Source organism: Echeneis naucrates, chromosome 18, assembly GCF_900963305.1.
Source record: "Echeneis naucrates chromosome 18, fEcheNa1.1, whole genome shotgun sequence".
Lineage (NCBI taxonomy): Eukaryota > Metazoa > Chordata > Actinopteri > Carangiformes > Echeneidae > Echeneis > Echeneis naucrates.
In genome coordinates, this window is record NC_042528.1 from 8,200,074 (window position 1) to 8,218,647 (window position 18,574).

An 18,574-nucleotide genomic window follows, 5' to 3' on the forward strand; every position below is an offset into this window, starting at 1 on the left:
TACAGGAATGCAGTGAAGTCACCCTGCAGCTATTTCCCTGCCTATAAATGTGACAACATTTCTATGGAAAACATACCCTCCTTCAGTCTCATTTTTTTTCTCTTGTTCCTCAAATCCATTTGTAATTGGCCACTTTGCCCAGAACACTTGGGCGAGAGCTTTAATCTTGAAGCCCACTGGGTTAGCCTGAAGTCTCACCAAATGGGTGACTTTGGCAGAGGAATGAAAGGACAGAGAGGTCCAGAGTGCAAGTTCCAGTTTAAGCCAGGATGATGAGCAGCGGGAATCCAACCAATGTAGGCTCATTGCTTGCGGAGAACTCTATCACAGACCAGAGTGATTAAAAGTGACATGTATTGTTACGCTCAGATTTGTGATGAAACCTTTCCGAGCCGATATTGAAAATCAAACCCCTACTGTTCTTTATGAATTCAAGATTTAAGCTCAGATGGCAGTTTTAGGAGGTGGATGGACAAGTGATCTCAGGTGACCCTCTCAGGGCTATTTAAGAGTCACAGACCAGTCATATGTATTTTGAGCCCTCCCATTACAGCCCATGGGAACAGAGCAATTGATGAGATTTACTCACACTATTAGGGACGCTGTCTGGATTTATTTGGCAGAGCAGCTGTGAGCAAGAGAAAAAGGCCCCCTTTCCTGCTTCCCCCTCTTGAATCTTAGAGCCACGATATGGCACTTTAATGGAAAACAGTCCAATCCAAGTCAGGACTTTGCTCTTTAAAAGAGGAGATTACCTTGGATGGTGTTTGAACACATGCTTACAAATTGTCCAGGGGATGATTCTATTTATCTGAAGGTCAATGAGACTAACTTAAAATTATATACATTGAGTTTAGTGCCTATTCTCCTTGTGTGATGTAAAACTTATTTATTACAGGGCAGCTCTCTAGGCCTCCTACTCAAAAATGTGATTGTTCTTTCTGTCATATCATATTATACATATTACATTATGTCAGACATAAGTTGTAGAGGACAGTAGGAGCATGCCAGTTGGACAACAGTGGCAATGTTAAATACTCTCCGTGGCACCACCATCCTAATTTGGAGTGTATGTAATCAAGTTCATGGTTGTAATTCAGTGCTGATTTTGAAATACTTTTTCTGTGGAAAGCATTACTTGGAGCTGAGGCATCGTCGAAGGGAGTACGAGGCTCCTCCTCCACAGGTACGGGAGCATTCACTCCACGAGCCCCAGGCATCCCACAGCGTGTCTCTGTCCTCTTCTGACCGGGCCGTCCGCGAGCTCTGCACAACAGAGGAGGGGACACAGAGAAAGGAGAGAGGAAGCACATAGTTTATGTGATCTGTCATGGACAGTGTGAGCATCTCCAGTTCCCTTTTTCACTTTTGTCACTCCATTCACTATCAGCTCCTTCACTCTGAGGCAATCGTAGCTGAGATAAAATATATAGTGCCGAGCAATACACAAGTACAATCTTTGTGCTGGATTGTTTAAACAACTGTACATGTTAAAAATAGGCTCTTTAACGTTTTACCTCCCTCATATGGCCGAGGAATATCCCAAAAGCATAGCAGCGCATGTGACAGAATAAGACAGATGGTAAGGGGAAGCAATTAAGTTTTAGTCCTTTCCGAAGCTTCAAGTCTCACTTGTGCTCCCCACTCCGTTAATTGTATTTTGCTGTATTTGGCAACAGAGGCATGAATATTTCTGTGGGGTCCAACATCAATATTATGAGAAGACGAATTTTTCAAGCGCAAGGACAATGTGTATCTCAGATGTGGAGTGACAGCCAAGAAAATGAGAATCCTCCCCGGGCTTCTATCTCTTCTCAATGCCTTTCACATTCACAAGTGCAGATTCAGCTGGACTGGTTCACCTTGCTGTAAGCAGGATGTTTATTTGTAGGGCTGGCACTGCCATGTGATGTGGGTTATCTATGACTGTGTGTGAGTGTGTCAGTTTGTTTATCCCCATTGGTTTTGCTAAGTTGCCTCACTCTTCTCAGCACCCATTGCATTTCTTTATTTTATATCCTATTTATTTATTTAGACTGGAATCGGTTAAACAGGTTTACAAGTTCCTGTTTCACAGCACAGAAAAAAAGAGTCACATTCCAATTAAAACAGGAACAACACCACAAATACAGAGCTTGCAAAGCTGGCTGGATGTCATTAGAGAGCTTTGCTGGCTATACCTGCTTTTGTTATCTGTAATAAGTTTAGAGTTTAGAGCTTAGAGCTTAGCACAGTGAAGGAGGTTTTCTACTTTTAAAATGCCAAAGAGAAAGAAGTGAAGGAAAAACTGCTTCAATACCTGTTGAGTAGATGAAAACCTGGACAATATATATATATATATATATACATATATATATATTAAATTGGAACTTGGAACTTGGAACTAATTCTGGGACCAATCATCCACCTTCTGTGCAACAGGAATGTGACTCGGTGGACTGGAGGTGCAAATACATTGAATACAATAATCTGCTATTCATTGAGGCTTTTAAAGCAATGAATAGGAAAATTATCATTTTCCACAATAAACTGAACACTGATGCAGCCTTTCTGCTGACGGTGAACCATGAAAGAACATTAGAAGATTGCAGAACTGTAGTTTTTGTGCACTCCCACCATGAGACGGCACTTTGAGTTTAGACATCCCGTAGAGTTTTTGACGGTGATTTGAAAATCCCAGATCCTGCAGATTAGACATGAAATGTGAGGCACAACAAGGCCACTTACTGAGCACAAAGAATAGGGCAGGGACTATGAGAGGTTTGTGTGTGACACCTGCTCGAAGAAAATTTGTGCTCACTGAGCTGAACGTCCAGCTTTGTGTGTAAGACACACAGGCAGGAGATTTTAGAGGGGAAAACTCAGGATACGGCAAGTTATTTTGACCTCTTTGACCCTTTCCCCCCCAACAGCATGTTGTTGTTCTTTGTCTACAAAGATGAATGATCTTGCAGAGGAAAGCATACACAAGGTAATAATTCTGATCTGATTATTTTTTTTGGGTCACGGTAGCAAAAACACCTATGCTGTACGCCGCAGGGGTGGTGGGGGTGGGGGTGGCCACTTTATTAAAAGTGCATGAGAACCAACATAAATGGCTGTCGGTGCTGATGACGCCTGAGGAACAGCAGAGGGGAATGGCAAGACCTAAACACACAGCCAGCGGAGCATACAGCCAAAAATATCGGCAACGGAACAAGTTTCTGCATGGGCCAACTATTTCAGTGTTTGGATCCACGGTAAATAAACACAGGCTGCACTCTGGGCAGTTGGTTAGCGCACCACCTTAATTCTCCTTTGAAAAGCAATCAGTGAATTTTGCACTCAATTACAGCTGAGAGCTGTGTGTTGCAAAGCCAAGAGAGCCAGAGGCATAACAAGGATGGTGAAGAAAGAGGAGGGGAAGTAGATTAAGCAACGGAGAGATGGAGATGAGGAGGTTGTTTGGCTGACTGTGTCGCTATTGTTCTCAATGAAAGCAGAGGAACACAAGGCTCCGTTGGTCACAAGGCCATCCTGCTGAGATTTGGACCCAATAATAAAACGGCTTGGATATCCACATGGAGGCTTCCTAACCCTCCATCACAACACATCCCACCTCTCCCTACTCTGATCCCCCCAGGGTTTTATTTGCATTGGACAGCTTCACAGAAGGAGCAGGCACCTTTTCATATCAGGATTCGCTCAACAGACACCTCACAATGCCACATCCGATTTCTTAACCGTACATTTTACACAATAAAGCCAGATTGTGTCGGCATATTTGTTCTTGCGCTATGTTACTATGACAAAAACAGAGTAAATACATGATCATCCCATATTTTCACATCAAGCGGTCAAGAGGAAATGATTGTATGATAAAAGACACTGATCTCCACATTAAATGATATTCTGATGGACAGATTCTATTTAAGTCACCTGTCAGCAGCTGAAACTAAGGACATTTTCCTCAAAGATGGAAAACTTCTCAGCAGTGAAAAAGAAACCTGACTCCGGTGCCTTCTTTTGCAGACTGTGTCAATATACACAAGATGGCCTTTTCAGTCGGCAAGACATATGATATTTGCACATCTGCTGAATCTCTTGTCGACTGTGCCGCACTGCACGGCACTGCGCTCACCGTCGTGCCGCGAGACAGGAACTGCAATGTAACAGGGAGACCTTACTCCGACAAAACAGCATGATGTCCCACACATGCACGACAAGTCTACTTTTGGGACTCAGAAACACAGCAATGGCATAGTGACAGAACAGAGATAGCACTCCTGATGAGAGTCACATTATCATAATGTACTGTAATACTTTGTAGGCATGGACACTTATACATACAGTAAAAAAAAAAAAAAACATACATGCTTTGTGTATGTCATTTGAAGTGACATGTATTTTAAAAAGATTAATGATAAACAACAATTACAGACACACACACACACACACACACACACAAAAACATTACTGTACCAGGATAAGAAGAGCTGTCAGCAGTAACTTGCAAGATGAAAAATCTTGCTCCATGGCTTCTCAAATGTGTGAACCAATCACTCCAGTTGTGCGCCTGTCTGTGTGTGTCTGTGTGAGCCTGATGTGTGTTGCCTGCCCTCCTCTCTGGGTCACTCCGTGTGTCCTGTTTGACGACCGTCTCCTCTCTGACTTGCTCCCGTAAGTTGGAGAAGTTGAGGGCGGGAGGAAGGGCCAGGAGAGCGTGAGTGTGTTTTTGTGTGTGCGATGTGTGAACGCGGGGGGAGTAATGTGGAGGGGGATCCGAGCCCCCGCAAGTCCTCAGGTCTGGCACAGCAGCCAATCAATAAATGGGCCTCAGTCAAGCATGCTAGTTCAAACAAGGAGTTGAGCCAGCTGCAACTTTGCAACTTCACACATTTGTGAGCATGTGTGTGTGTGTTTGTGTGTCTGTCTGTGTGTCAGACACTGAGAATATAATGGCAGGCAGACAACTGTAAACCAGTTTTCTTCCTACTTTGATTCTTTCCATTTCTTCTCCTAATATCTCAGATTTTTGTCTCTCATATTCCTAGTTCCTATTTTTTTCCAGCTCTCTTGCCATTCTTGCTCTCCTCTGTCATGCCACTGTTTCTCATTTCTTCTTTCACTCTGGACTGTTTTCCTGTCTATTGCCAGGACCATCTGTTGTAAATATGTATATATGAAAAAAAAAAAAAAAAAAAAATTCTAGTATCGATGGGGAGAAAAAAAACCAAACAAAAACACAAAAACAGATTCAAAAGTTCAATAATGCACAAAAATGTATCATACAACTAAACAAAACTGACACATAACGGGGAGCGCACTGTGTTTTGCTTTAAACAGAGCTACATGTGAGAGAGCCTGTGTAAATCAGATGACATAGTCTGGTCACTGAAGGTATCGTACTAGACTTTTTGGTCATGGTGACTTTTTTTCGATTCCGTTATGAGCTAAAGGTCTGCTTCAATAGATCCTTTCATAACATCTGGCAGTTGAAGCCAGAAAACATTTGCTCTGTGGAGGCGGGGGAACAAGCCAGGTGTCCCCTGGAGGGACAATTCCTCGGGTTATAGAGAAAAACAACTGGTAAGATGGACAGCTCTTGGCACAGTGGGGATATACTATACACCGAGTAGCTTTTCAGTTTTCACTTTTGCAGTGGCAAAACACAAATGGCCGAAACAGAGAGCTAAAAAAAAGGAAATGAAGCAGTCCAAGTTAGCGTCAACTCACTGGTACCCCTTGATGTGACTTGCAAGGTAGCAGGCCATCACTCAGGCATTCAACGTTGACGTTCCAAAGACAATAAAAAGTCTGTGCCCTTCAAATCAAGACTTCTAATCCAGCTCCCAATCAAACACCAAATCAAAAACCACATAATTGCTATCAATTAAGGCAGCAAGGAATGTGCTGCACTCCAGAACAAACAGTCAGCAAACCTTAATCACAACATCGGAGCGGATGTCTTGACACTCAACCAGTACACACACTTTTTATACTTAAGTTCTACACAGCAAAGCCATTTTGGAGTCCTAGCTCACTGCCGACAGTCTTGGGACTTCGCTTGTTTGATTTGGTATTGGGGAATGTCTGTACATTCTGCATTCTGGGGAATTATCTGGAACACACACACACACACCTATCCACTTAACACTAGTGTATTTTTGTGGTGCCAGCAGGGAGGGACATGCGTGTTTTCTCAGGCCGGCATAGAAATTACACCCCCATGAACCCTTAATCCATAACCTTCTGATATTTGCTTTCAGAAGAAATCCTTCTCATATTTGCAAATGTATGACTACAGAAAATAAACTCTGGCATTGATGATGTGCCCAGAGTTTAAAACTAAACACCGGAGGAGGAAATTAATGTGTTTGACTGACACTCACTTGGAGCTTGTTCTCTACCTCAACACTGCTGGAGGTGTCTCCTCACAATTTAAACAATAATCCATGAAGATGATGAGGTGATAAAAATTGATATAGTGCATTGTTATTTTACACAAGAGAAAGGCCAGGATATTAGGTTGCACGAGGGAAGCATGCAAGTGGTTCAGAGGATCATTGGAACTGATTGTCCAGAGACAAATGTTTAAGTGTTTAAAAGGAAAACTGTTCTAGCCCAGCTTTGGCCTCTTTGTTGTACTCATTCCTATCAGTTATGATAACACTGGAGGTCCCATCGTAATCACTGACATCTGAGACCAAGGTGAAATCAGAGAGGCTTGATGGAACAAAAAAACAACCCATCTGGCTGTAAACAAGCCAACAGTTTAGCTAGACCAGCTAAATGACTTTATGTGTCTCAACCTGTGTGTGCAGAGCCAAAGTGAGTGCAGTGGCACAGCATCGAACCAGGTGCATGATCTCTAACATGTGTTAAACATTGTGGATCTAATTTTACAGATGGGGTGGGGATTGTTTGGGTTATATTAATGGAATATATGGCAGAGGTGCCCCATATAAAGTTTGATGTTTCCATATATTTCAACTGTATATATCAAATTATATATATGCATCTTCTTGATATATGAATATATAAGTTTAACATAAATAACATAAATAAATAAAAACCCAGAAAGATTTATACAGGTTCATTTATTAAAAATGTCTATTAGATAAATTTCTATATGGCATAACTGTTGCTACTAGTTTTGTTAATTATATGCATATTCATTTTTTACAGCGCATTAAAGACCCTACATAGCCTCATGCATGGTAGAAATTACACAGGCCTGTATAGGTTCTTATATATTAATGATACATTTTAAACAAATCTGTCTGGAAAAGTGATCTACTCTCCACATGTGACCACTATGAGCTAGACATAATACAGCGTTCAAATTTCTAACACATTTTCATTGTTTAACGTTTAAATTTTTATGCATTTTGTACAATCCAGAAATATTGCATTAATGTATGTGTTGTATGTATGTGTTTCTAGCCTTATGAATAATAATGTGTCACAACTGTCAAACCTATTTTTTAAATATTTAGTATTGCAGAGTTTGCATGTTCTCGCCGTTTCCTCTGGGTACTCCTGTTTCCTCCCACCGTCCAAAGACATCATGTTTAGGCTAACTGGTGGCTCTAAATTGTCTGTAGGCCTGAGTGTGAGTGTGAGTGGTTGTTGGTCTCCGTCTGTCTCTGTGTGTTGGCCCTGCGACGGACTGGTGACCTGTCCAGGGTGACCCCGCCCTCACCCAATGTGAGCTGAGATTGGCTCCAGCAGCCCTTGCGACCGGAAGCGGATAAGCGGTAGAAGACGAAAAGATGAATGAATGCAATGTTTCAATCTAGACTAAAGTTGTCAGCCGTCCAGCTGAGCAGCACTGCTATCCAAAGAGCCAAACCATGCAAGCATGGTTTAAAAAGCATTCGAAGCCAAAGGACAGTGTTACATTCTTCAAACTAAAATCATCAAAAGGCATTATTAAGACCAAATCCCCCTATCCCTGCTGAGCTGATTTATTTATTCAGGAGATGAAGACGCTGGCTGAACATGCAATAAATAGTTTCACTCAAATTAGCCGTCTAAAAACACATCTTTATTCTGAACAGATATGGAAAATAAAAAGACCGCAACTTAAGCAGTTGCACCACAGCTCTAAATTACTGCAGTTTCATTGCCACTTATTTAGTCAGTCACTGACCCCTAACGGGAGAGACAGTGAGGCTGGGACATGAAAAAAAAAAAAACTTATCCCACGCAAAATTACACACAAACGTAAATTCTAAATTTTTTGGGGGTCTTGTTAAGGGACACCAAGCAGCAGATTTTTCACGGGTCCTTTCCTCTGCTCCTCTGATGCAGAATCGAAGGTCAAATTAAAAGATTGCAATATTATGGGGTGATGACCTGACTTACAGTAATGGGCCCCGGGCTCTCCGAGAGACAGAAAGGTGAGGCTAAGGTTACTAGAGAGTAACATCATGTTACACTTGGAGCCCAAATCTTCGGCTCCCATGAGAAGCCTTAAGTGATTCAGGTGGGATAAATGGTAGCCTCCCACTGCCTCCACAAACGACGTATGTGCTCCAGGCAAGATTTACACCAAAGCCATTGTTTAAAAAGCTTTCTCAGCCACAATATAAAATGTTTTAGCAGGACAGGGGTTTTACGACCTGCAGCTGAAAATCAACCATATGTCCCAGTCTCCACAAAGCCAGAGGATAAAAATAAAGATGTAATTCCCTTACAATCAGTTAAAACCAATTTAAGCCAGATGGGAGGTGGACTACAAGTTGGCTCTTTTACAGCCGAAACACACTTTAAAATCATCCTTAAATATTGGATGTTTTTCTCTATGATCATCAGCTTTAAAGTTTTCATTCAGCTTTTATTCCTTTCATAACCACTTTTCCTTTTTTTAACTCCCTGAGTGTGATTACTTACGATTCAATAATTAATAGAGAAGTGCAATAAAATTGCACGTCTTGCAAGTGATAGTAATATCTGGTTTCAGTGTTTGGTGGTAATGTGAAGAGGACAGATTTACAGAGCCATAAACACACCTTCTGAGGATACTGTATCATGTCAGGGGTGGGAGGAAGAACAGTGCTGTGTTCTTGGCCATTTTAGGGATAAATAATGTGCTCAGGGGATCGACAAACGCCAACTTGGCCTCCAGCGGACCCATCGCTGCTGGCATAGAGTCCAGTAGACCTTCTGACTGTTACTTCCCGCAGTTCTGCAGAGGAAGACATTTGTTCTGCCTGGATTTGACTCCCAGAACATTTTACAGCATGAATCAAAATAGCGGCCTGGATAGAGCTGGAACATCCAGAAATGTTGTGTTGGTTGGCTTCACGATTTCATGAGGTTTCAATAACTCACTGGTCAATACGTTTTACACCTGCTACAATAACAGGAAAAATATAATCCAGCCAGGTTACAGTTAAAATGACATCAGTACCTTCTACATCAATCAGATTAATCTGACAATTGTGTGATTTAGTAAGGAGGAAGGTTGTAAAGTTGTTTGAAAATCAGAGATCATCTTGCATTCAACATGCTGCCATTTTGACACAAGCCCTGCGTGATCACACTTTGACCTTGCCTTTCATTTTGATCCTGCAAAGTCCAGTGACTGAGTCTTGCTTGGCTGTGACGCCATCAGTTGCATTGGTACATAAATACCTCAAAACCACCTCTGTGGCAGTTCTTACTGCAGCAGCTGTTTCCAGCATCTCATTTAACCATGGCGACATACGCAAACACACACTTTCATAATGCAAAATCAGAAGGCTGGATCCCTTGGGGACCATAAAATCTGCACCAATCCTAACCTGTTTTTTTTTTTTTTTTTTTCCTCAGTTTGGATGAAACCAGCCAACTTGAAGTCAGACTGACATTGCCATCCACAGAGCTCTGCTGCCAATGCGGTTAAAATACAGCAATATCAACTCCGTGTCGTAGATAAATGTAAAAAAATCCCAAAACAGAAGGTAAGATAATTCATCTAACATGGAATGGTAATATGAGCGACAACATATATTTTATTCTCAAAACAGCCTAACTATATTTAAGAATAATTAACTTCGCTCTTTGTAGAGACATTTTCAATAAGCCAGTAACCACAATCTGCTGTCACCTGACCAAACCTCTAAAACTCCCCACACAGCAGCACAGAGGAGGGATGGGGACACGTAATTAAGAATCAGCAGTGACATTTACTACTTCCTGAAGCTGCTATCATACGTTCTCAGCACCGAGCTTTTCCCATTAGCACATCCAGGAGAGCTCATATGTTTTTTAGCAGCTTTCTGGTGAATGCACAGGCGAACTCCATCACAGTTCCACAATCCCCTTACACCCAACCACACACACATGCTTCCCTCTTTAACCCAACCACAGCCACTGTGGCGTTTTAAAGGGGCTATGACAGGAGGGGATGGACATAAATTAGCCGTGTAAAGCCCAAAGCCACTGGAGTCGGCTAAACTGGCTCACCAAGGTGGGCTGCAAGGAAATGGGGAGCGTGGGACCCGGATCCAGATCCCCGCAGACACAAAACACCTTGGCTTATTTATGGACTCCTATCCAGCATCAAGCTTGACTGATCCCCTGTGTTTAAAAATGGAGACCCCATAGCCATAGCCAGAGTTTACATACATTTAATCAATAACTTTTACATGAACAGTGGAGCACTTTAATAACTTGTGCTGCTTGTAAACCCACAGCGAGTTATCAACAACCTGCACTTTCATTTTGCCCTGTGCAGCATTTTAACATCTTTCAGCTCATCTTTTGTCCCTTTCCATCAACAACTTTACTGTTTTGGTTCACTATCACCAGGTTTTCACAGCCTGAAACTCTCTTTGGGAATATTTAAAAAAATAATAAATACATAAAACAAGTTCTTCGGCATCAACTGAAGTACCATATATTTCCTTCAAGAGTTGAGGTGGTGAGGACCAAAACAAAGCTGAAAAAAAAAAAGAGAGAGAGACAGAGTGGGAAATGAACATTGGATTTTTCACAAAAAGGCATTATTTATTTATTATTTGATGCTAAAGATCTTCAGTGTAAATTTCACCCATTTTTCCTGTGTTTGGTGTTTTACTCCAGAAATAAAATGGTTATATTTATGAGGGGTCTAATGTGACCAGGTCTATTTTTTTTTTTTTTTTTTTTCCCAATTCAAATACATCTGTGAATTCTTTATTAGTGCTGTGCTAACTTAAACTGAAATAAAATGAAACATTTGAAGTCCTTTGCATGGCTGACATCACTGCTCCATCTGGATCTGTTCTCACTGGACACTCATCCTGGCCCTGTTATCCCCTTTTCCCCGACACTTCTTATTGTCTGTCTGTCTATTTGTTCTTGGTTTGCCTGTGCATTTCTTCATAAATTACTGTTATGTTGGATGCATGCTGTTGAGCCGTGAGGCACGGTGGGTAAGTTTTTATGTTGTTGTTGATGGAAACATGATGCCAGAATAAAGAATTGCTCTTCACTAAAGGAACTTCTATCTGTTGACATAATGCTGACATAAAGTCAGTGGCAGTTAAAACATGGAAGATTCAAGAGAGTCAGTCCTGAACAGCTTGCTCTGTTTTATCCAGCACTAAGAAGCAGAGGGTGTTTGTTGTTGAGTTTCTGTTGTTGTGTTTCTTTCCAGATTAAATAAACATGCCTGGGCAACAACATGGGGTATTAAAGCTCACGTTTAAGAGGATAATTATTTTCTTTTATGTATGATTAGTACAATACATTTGAGGACCGGAGATTCTCCTGTACTTTGATAGGGACTAAAACTTGTCACTTTTGAAGCCGATGATTTGGCAACACTTTGGAGAATGACTGGACAGTTCAGTCACTGTGATGGCAATCAGTGTTTGGACTACGACCAGTTCTGTGCTTAACATCTTAATGTGGCACTCTATCTCTTCTAAACATCACTGCATGTTTATCTTCAGTAAGTAGTTTGATAACTCAATCCCTCTTTCAAGAAGGACCAAATTGAATCAGCTCCATAATAGTTAGAATGAGTTCCTGTGACTCTTGATGAATATACTAACCCTGGATGGCTTTCTGGGAAATGTTGGGTTATAATGAAAAAATATTGCAGCCATTTGCAGCAGCAATTTGCAGTAATCAACACGGTGAAACCAAAGATTCTTGGCTGCAATAGCCTCCATCAGGATTTCACAACTGTAAATATGACATCTCTGATCATGTCAGGACAAACAGTCTTTTATAAAGGACCAGTGCGTAATAGAAATAAAAGGTTATTCGTGGCAAAAATGAAATGGGAACCTAAAGAAAATTCTCAAAAACATGGAAAACTTTGTTAATTTAAGTGACGAGACAGAGTTAATATCCTGGCTGATTACGGCATTCACGACATGAAAGCAAAGAGAAAATGGGTTTCAAAGCTGCACGGCAGATCTCACTGAACTCCTGACATGAAACAGGATCCCTTGTTAACCTTGTTCATAATTGCAAGACGAGACACAACAGTCCACCAGCGATTCTTTGGAGCACAGACACCGAGCAGCGACTCCACATAAGAAAAAGGCACCTGGTTTGTCTCAGCGGCCTATTATGCATGATGTGCGAGTGTGGAGTATTTACACTCAGAGCGAGCTGAAGCTTTTCAAGCCACAAGAAGACGTGCCTGATCCTGTGTATATGCTGTGCACAGCTAAGGTTTCAGTTTTTAACCCCAAAATTGAGTCATATCAGTAACATGTGTTTTTCATCGCAGAAAATGTATTGTGTGTTGTCTTTGGCACAGAGGCGATCAGAGAAAGTGATAGTAATGTGATAAAGGTGGTCAAAGGAGGCTTTAACCCTTGGAGCGTCTTCTGAAATGGGACATTTTTTACTTGGTAAAATAATGATGCAATAACATGCTTCAGTTTGCATGGTGTGACCTCTACCTGACCCACAAATATGGAAATGATTGAAGAAAAAACAGATGACACCTCCAGCACATTGTTCCAATTCCCTTTGAGAAACACAGAAATTCAGCAAATCTTTTATATGCATGCAATTAAATTTTCTGCAAAATACTTCTCAAGCAATTACTCAGTCTCAGTTGAAGGCTAGTCTCAGGTTGAAACAGTTTGGCTTTTGTTATTTTTCAAATTTGAACTAGCCAGATTTAAATCTGAGAAAACTGCTTTGGACCTCTGTCTTCTCTAGTCTGTGTTAAATTATGCAGATTTTTCTGCATGATGGAGTTCTCAAGTCCAAAGTAATCAGAATAAGTTATGATAAAATATTATTGGTCCTTGCAAGCTTCAAATTTTCACAAGTAAGTGGGCTTGAATAAGGCTCAATGTGATTTTGAATTTCTCAAAAGATATTTCGAAATACTTTCGAAAATGTGCGATGCCTTGCACTCGAACTTCTCAAACTGTGCAAACATGTTCACACACACTTTCAATTTGGACCAGATTTTGGCAGTAAAAAACAAACCAAAAAAATGCTAATCTCGTTGATGCCTTTTTATTCTGTTTAAGATACTTGATCTAAGCTTTTTTATTCAATATACCAATCCATGGTCAAGAGTGCTGACAGCTTTGTCAGGCAGCCACACTTCCACATATCAACTGGACTTTGTACGGTAGCACCTACAGTTAGTGAGAGGAAACAATCAATCACTTACAGATCTACAATCAAGCATTCATTGCACATATGCTTCTGTAATCAGATGAGAATCATGTTGAAGATGTAGCCTTGCAGCTAAAAGCTTCCAGGAGATGGATCATCATATCTTGTATTGGTCTACCTTTGAGACGAGGAAGTGACAGAGTCAGATACTAAAGGACATCCTGAAGTACAGCAGAGTGGAAAAAGAACACATGCAAGAGAGTCAGTTCAGCCAGACACATGTCTATTTCTCCTTTTCAGCCACTCCATCAAGGCGTCTTTTCTCTTTCCATCCCTCTTGTATAATATTTAGTGTATAGTGTTTCAGCTCAGCCTGACCGAACCTATTGAGCAGATCAAGGATCTATATGGAAAAGAGCACTCACAAGTCTGCCGCCCTGCTCTTCTTTTCCAAAACCACTGACATATCAAGCACAGGGCTCTCTCTAGCAGGTCAACAGGGAAATATTGCCCACAGGACGCATATGGTTTTTCACCAAAGCCTCAAGATAAACACAACTCAAACAAATACCCGTCCTTCCCCCCAGATTTCCCCTCTGAGTCCAGCACAACTGTGAAGAGGAGCTCCTGGCAACACATCACCACAAGTTTCAGGAAGCTCTGGCTCCAAGAAGTGAGACTGCAAAGTAATGGCAAAAGTAAACAGTTGACATCACTGCTCTGGAGGTAACCAGAGATGAAACAGGGGGGAAGAAACAGCATCAGTCTTCACTGCAAGTTCCTCAAAACAAAACATGCTTGAGCTGAAGTGACAAATAACTGTGTAAGACTGACAGACAGAGATAAGGAACAGTTTGTCTGTGTAAGTGTGCGAGAGCTCTGTAATACATCACTCTGTTCATTTTTAATAATTCTGCTGAGAGTGCATCAACTTTCTCTTTCACAGTTCCAAAACAAATCGTCCGAGCGCATGCTCATAAAAAGCGACCTGCTTCTCCGTCCAAGTTAGTGTCAGGTTGCCCAGGTGACAGAGAAGGAGAAGAAGCATTTGGATGCATGACTGAAGAGTAACCGCACAGGAAAGGAGCTGCAATGGATCAGCGCACCGCCATCCCATCCCATCCCACTCCCACATAAAAACCCCTCTACCCTGTTTTCCCTGGAGCTTTTTGGGGCTTACAGCTGTTTAAACAGGCTACTGTAATGAACTCCCGAGCAGTGAGGTGTTTGCAGCATAACACAGGCAGCGAGAGGAGTAGAGAGGAGAGGAGCGAAAAAAGCAGCGTCTTAAGCTCTTTGGCTCCATTTTCTGTGATATTCACGTTTGAATGTTGGACAGAAATAAAGGAGAAAGGGAAAAAAAGGCAAACTTCTCTACACCTGAAATTACTTCTTTTTTTCCAGCCTTCACAGCTCAAGAGCAGCATCTTGTGTCAAAAAAACTAAATTACAAGTCATTTCAGCTCTTATCTTTAAACTGCCTTATCACTTCCTCTTTAAGAAGTTCGTGCGTTGAAATGACCTGAGGTACAGTCTTCATCTGACCTTTGCCGAGAGATCAGAGCATCAAAAGGCAAGAACTAAGACATCTCTTACAGCCATGGGTGAAACAGTCAAAGAGGAGCTCAAAGCAACGGAGCTTTGCGTGTCAGTTGCCGTTCCCATCCCAGTTACCTCACATATACATATACCTCACAGTTTACATACAGGCTAGAGAGTCTGTGTATGAAACATCAGAGGTTTACACAAACCCATAGCTTCTGGCATCAGACAGAAAATAAGAGGGTGTTGAAATACAGAGAGCACACATGGCTAAATACACACACACACACACACACACAGAGAGAGAGAGAAACATACGAATATGTGACATTTTAAATCATTAGCAGGTACAGAGAAATACTTTTCACTTTCTATTTTCGTCAAATAAGGACCCACAAACCTGACCTAAAAAGAAATGGAACCAGTGAAGCTCATGTTTTCGTGTGTGTGTGCGTGTGTTGTGTGTTTTCCCAGACAGGAGCCGCAGGCTGAGCTCATCTAGTGGGGCTTCATTCTATGCCTCCCTCTAATTGGTGTCTTTTGCTTCATGCCGCCATGCAATTGAGGGCAAAACAGCGCCAGTCTTTAAAACCTCTCCCTCATCCGCTGTGCACCCCCCCCCCCCCAAAATTCCCCACCCCTCACCTCCCATCACTCCATCATCTATGGCATCCAAGTGAGGGATGGAGCAGAAGAGAAGCTCCTTTGCTGCACTTCATCCCCTGTTATTATCCCAGTGAGGTCATTCTGAAAAACTGATTGTGAGAAATGCGGCTCATTTGCTTGCGGCTCAACCTGTAAAACCCGAGGCGCCACAAATCATAACCTAACAGTGTGCGGCACATTCTCAGCACAGGACAGTAGGAATATGCTGAAAAAGACGTTTCTCTTCTTTTCTTTTTTTTTTTCAAGAAATTCTCTGCAAATAATTTTTCATTTCTACTTCATTGAAAGTGAGCCCTTGCCTTCTTTATGCACAAAATTAATTATTTCTTCAGTGATCAAATGATGGATGGCTTTATATTGTTACCACAGATATCCACATTTGGCTGCACAGCAATGCGAAGATTAATACCATAAATCATAGACAGGCTCTCTTTACAGACACTCCGTACAACAACACAATGCAGACTTTTCATTGGAGCTGGGAGGGGGGCAAAGGAACACCAGCATGAATAGTTGTCTTTAGTCAACTAACACCCTGGCTCCCAGCCCGAGGCCTCCAGACAATGTTTTCAGCGCGGGACCTTCATCATATCGCAGTGGACTCATAAATCTGGAAGCTTCAATACTCCACTGGGTCACCTTTCACTGGGGTCAGGATTCAGAAGTTTGCACGCATGCTGTGGGAGGATGCACATTCCCCACAGCACCAGATGCTGCTCTGATGCAGGACTTATTGATAGGCGTTTATTAATTTATTTTTTCTAACTTCAGCTTCCATCATTCGAACAGATTGTAGAGTCCCCTGTTCAAAGTGAGTATCGTGTTTATAAAGGAAAAACAAAACTTCATGGGCAAAAGCAAAGAAAAAAGAGAGAATAAAAAGAAAACCCACACACACATAAACCCTGATGCTCTAAAATGGCTTTGGCACTGCATATGAGGCTTTGACTACTTTTGTTGCACTTAACATATCAGCTTCTCTAAAGTCACTGTCCGGTGCATGCATCTGGGAAGCATCATACGAATTTAGAGCATGTTGTCTGATGAACAGAAAAGGCCTCCATCATTGAAGCCTCTGTGGTTTCTGCGCTCGTGCTTGAATCAGAGGAAGCAGCCGAGCTCACAATCAGCCCGAGTACTTTGTAAACCTCATGCATCAGTACTCTTAGGCAAAACCAATTAAGCTACAAATGATACACAACTTATATATGCAACCGGCATGATCTGTGACCACAACGCTATGTCAGCCCCAACAAGCCTGATCTGCTCTTATATGTTTCCGGGCAGGAAGGGCGGGGGCTTATAATAAAAGGCACATAGTTGATTAGGAGACACTGAATCTTTCAAATACATCATGTGCATTACTCATCTGAGCTGCTGGGAATTGTGCTGCAGGTCATTACTATACCATCTGCCCTCAAACGTTTCTTTGGATGATCTGAATCCAAAGAGCACAAACACAGATTAGTAAGCAAAGGATCAGACCTCACTAACATGCCTTCATCTACCCCAGCATTGAATCAAACTGGTCTGCAACATCAGAGGAGGTTTCATTCACTTTCATATTCAAGCAAAGATAAAAAGGAGAGAACAGTAGCACCCCTTTGTATATTACTAACCCAGAGTCCTAGTTGAAATGGGAGAATCTGTTTCTATATATTCAGTATTTAACTATCTATACTGCATTAAAAGGAGCTAAGTTGTGCAATAGTTTTTAGGAACTTATGACTTCTTCAAATAGTAGTTTCATATCTGAACCTGAATTGCAGGTGTGATATCTCAAGTAAAATATTAAAATAACAAGATTAAAACATTGGCATCATCCTCGTTGCCTGCATCACATCTTCTTTTATAATCTATTAAAGACATAAACTGTCTATATTAAAGACACTAAAAATAATAATGATTTTAATGATGGAAAATTTTTACTTTATCTGTGTCTCTGCATATTTCTGCATTGCCGGTTAAGTAACCAGCTTTTAGGACATAAAAATTCCTTATAAATACACATATAAGGAAATGGCAGACTCCACAGCTCTGAGATTAAAGTGTTTATGTAAGGATAAGTGTTAAAGAGAGAGAGAATCTTCACCTACAACCCAAACAGATCCTTAAATTATGCTAATTTGCAGTCGGAGGCTTACCTCTGTGTTGTGAAAAGCTTTGGTCTAAGTATGCCTTCTTCAGTTGTAAGCTATGTTCGCGTTTCAGCTTGGAGGAGTGTCAGGGTCATTTTTCAATTTTGTGGTTTGTGAACAGATTACATTCTCTCCCCGGGCTCTCTGAGAGTGAACACTGCCTGTGAGTGTGTACAGGAGGGTATTTGCAAGAGTGTGTGTGCATGAGTTTATTTGCCCTGCTGTAGGTCTACACAGATACACTTGACGGTCTTGATTTTCTGATGTATATGCTCACGTTACTTGCACCCGTCTGCAGTGATGGCCTCTCAGCAATTACCAGAGAAGGGAACACTTCTCAATAAAATGTAAGTCCTGAGCAACCAGGGATGCCAAGTTAAGCACTGGCCCATAAGAACCTTAAAATCCCTCAAGAATACACAAATTACAGACAGAAAAGCTCCACCGCTTTATGCTCTGACGAGTATAAATTACATTTTGGAAACAGTGTATTTGCTGTCATCCAGAACTACTTACTGAGCGAGGTGAAGGACGTAGCTGATAATGCTTCACAATCTGAAGAAATGCCTGCAGGGATGAACATGAGCACGTAGAGCCCTTTTCATAAAAGTGCTGGTAGAACATGGCTTGTACTTAAAATAACAGCATTAAACTGAGCTTGGGTAAATTATATATATAAA

General features: G+C 41.4%; 1 protein-coding gene across 2 annotated transcripts in view; it reads right to left on the reverse strand.

Moving 5' to 3' along the window:
• The window catches only part of adamtsl3 (ADAMTS-like 3), a 74,559-nt gene that overhangs the window by 15,638 nt on the left and 40,347 nt on the right, over window positions 1-18,574 (reverse strand). For both annotated transcript variants that reach the window (XR_003842149.1, XM_029526652.1), the window contains exon 3: window positions 1,139-1,266. Coding sequence is in view for 1 of the 2 variants with exons in the window: in XM_029526652.1 (XP_029382512.1) it covers window positions 1,139-1,266 (128 nt within the window). In the remaining variant the exon portion in view is untranslated. The remainder of the gene's footprint in view (window positions 1-1,138; window positions 1,267-18,574) is intronic.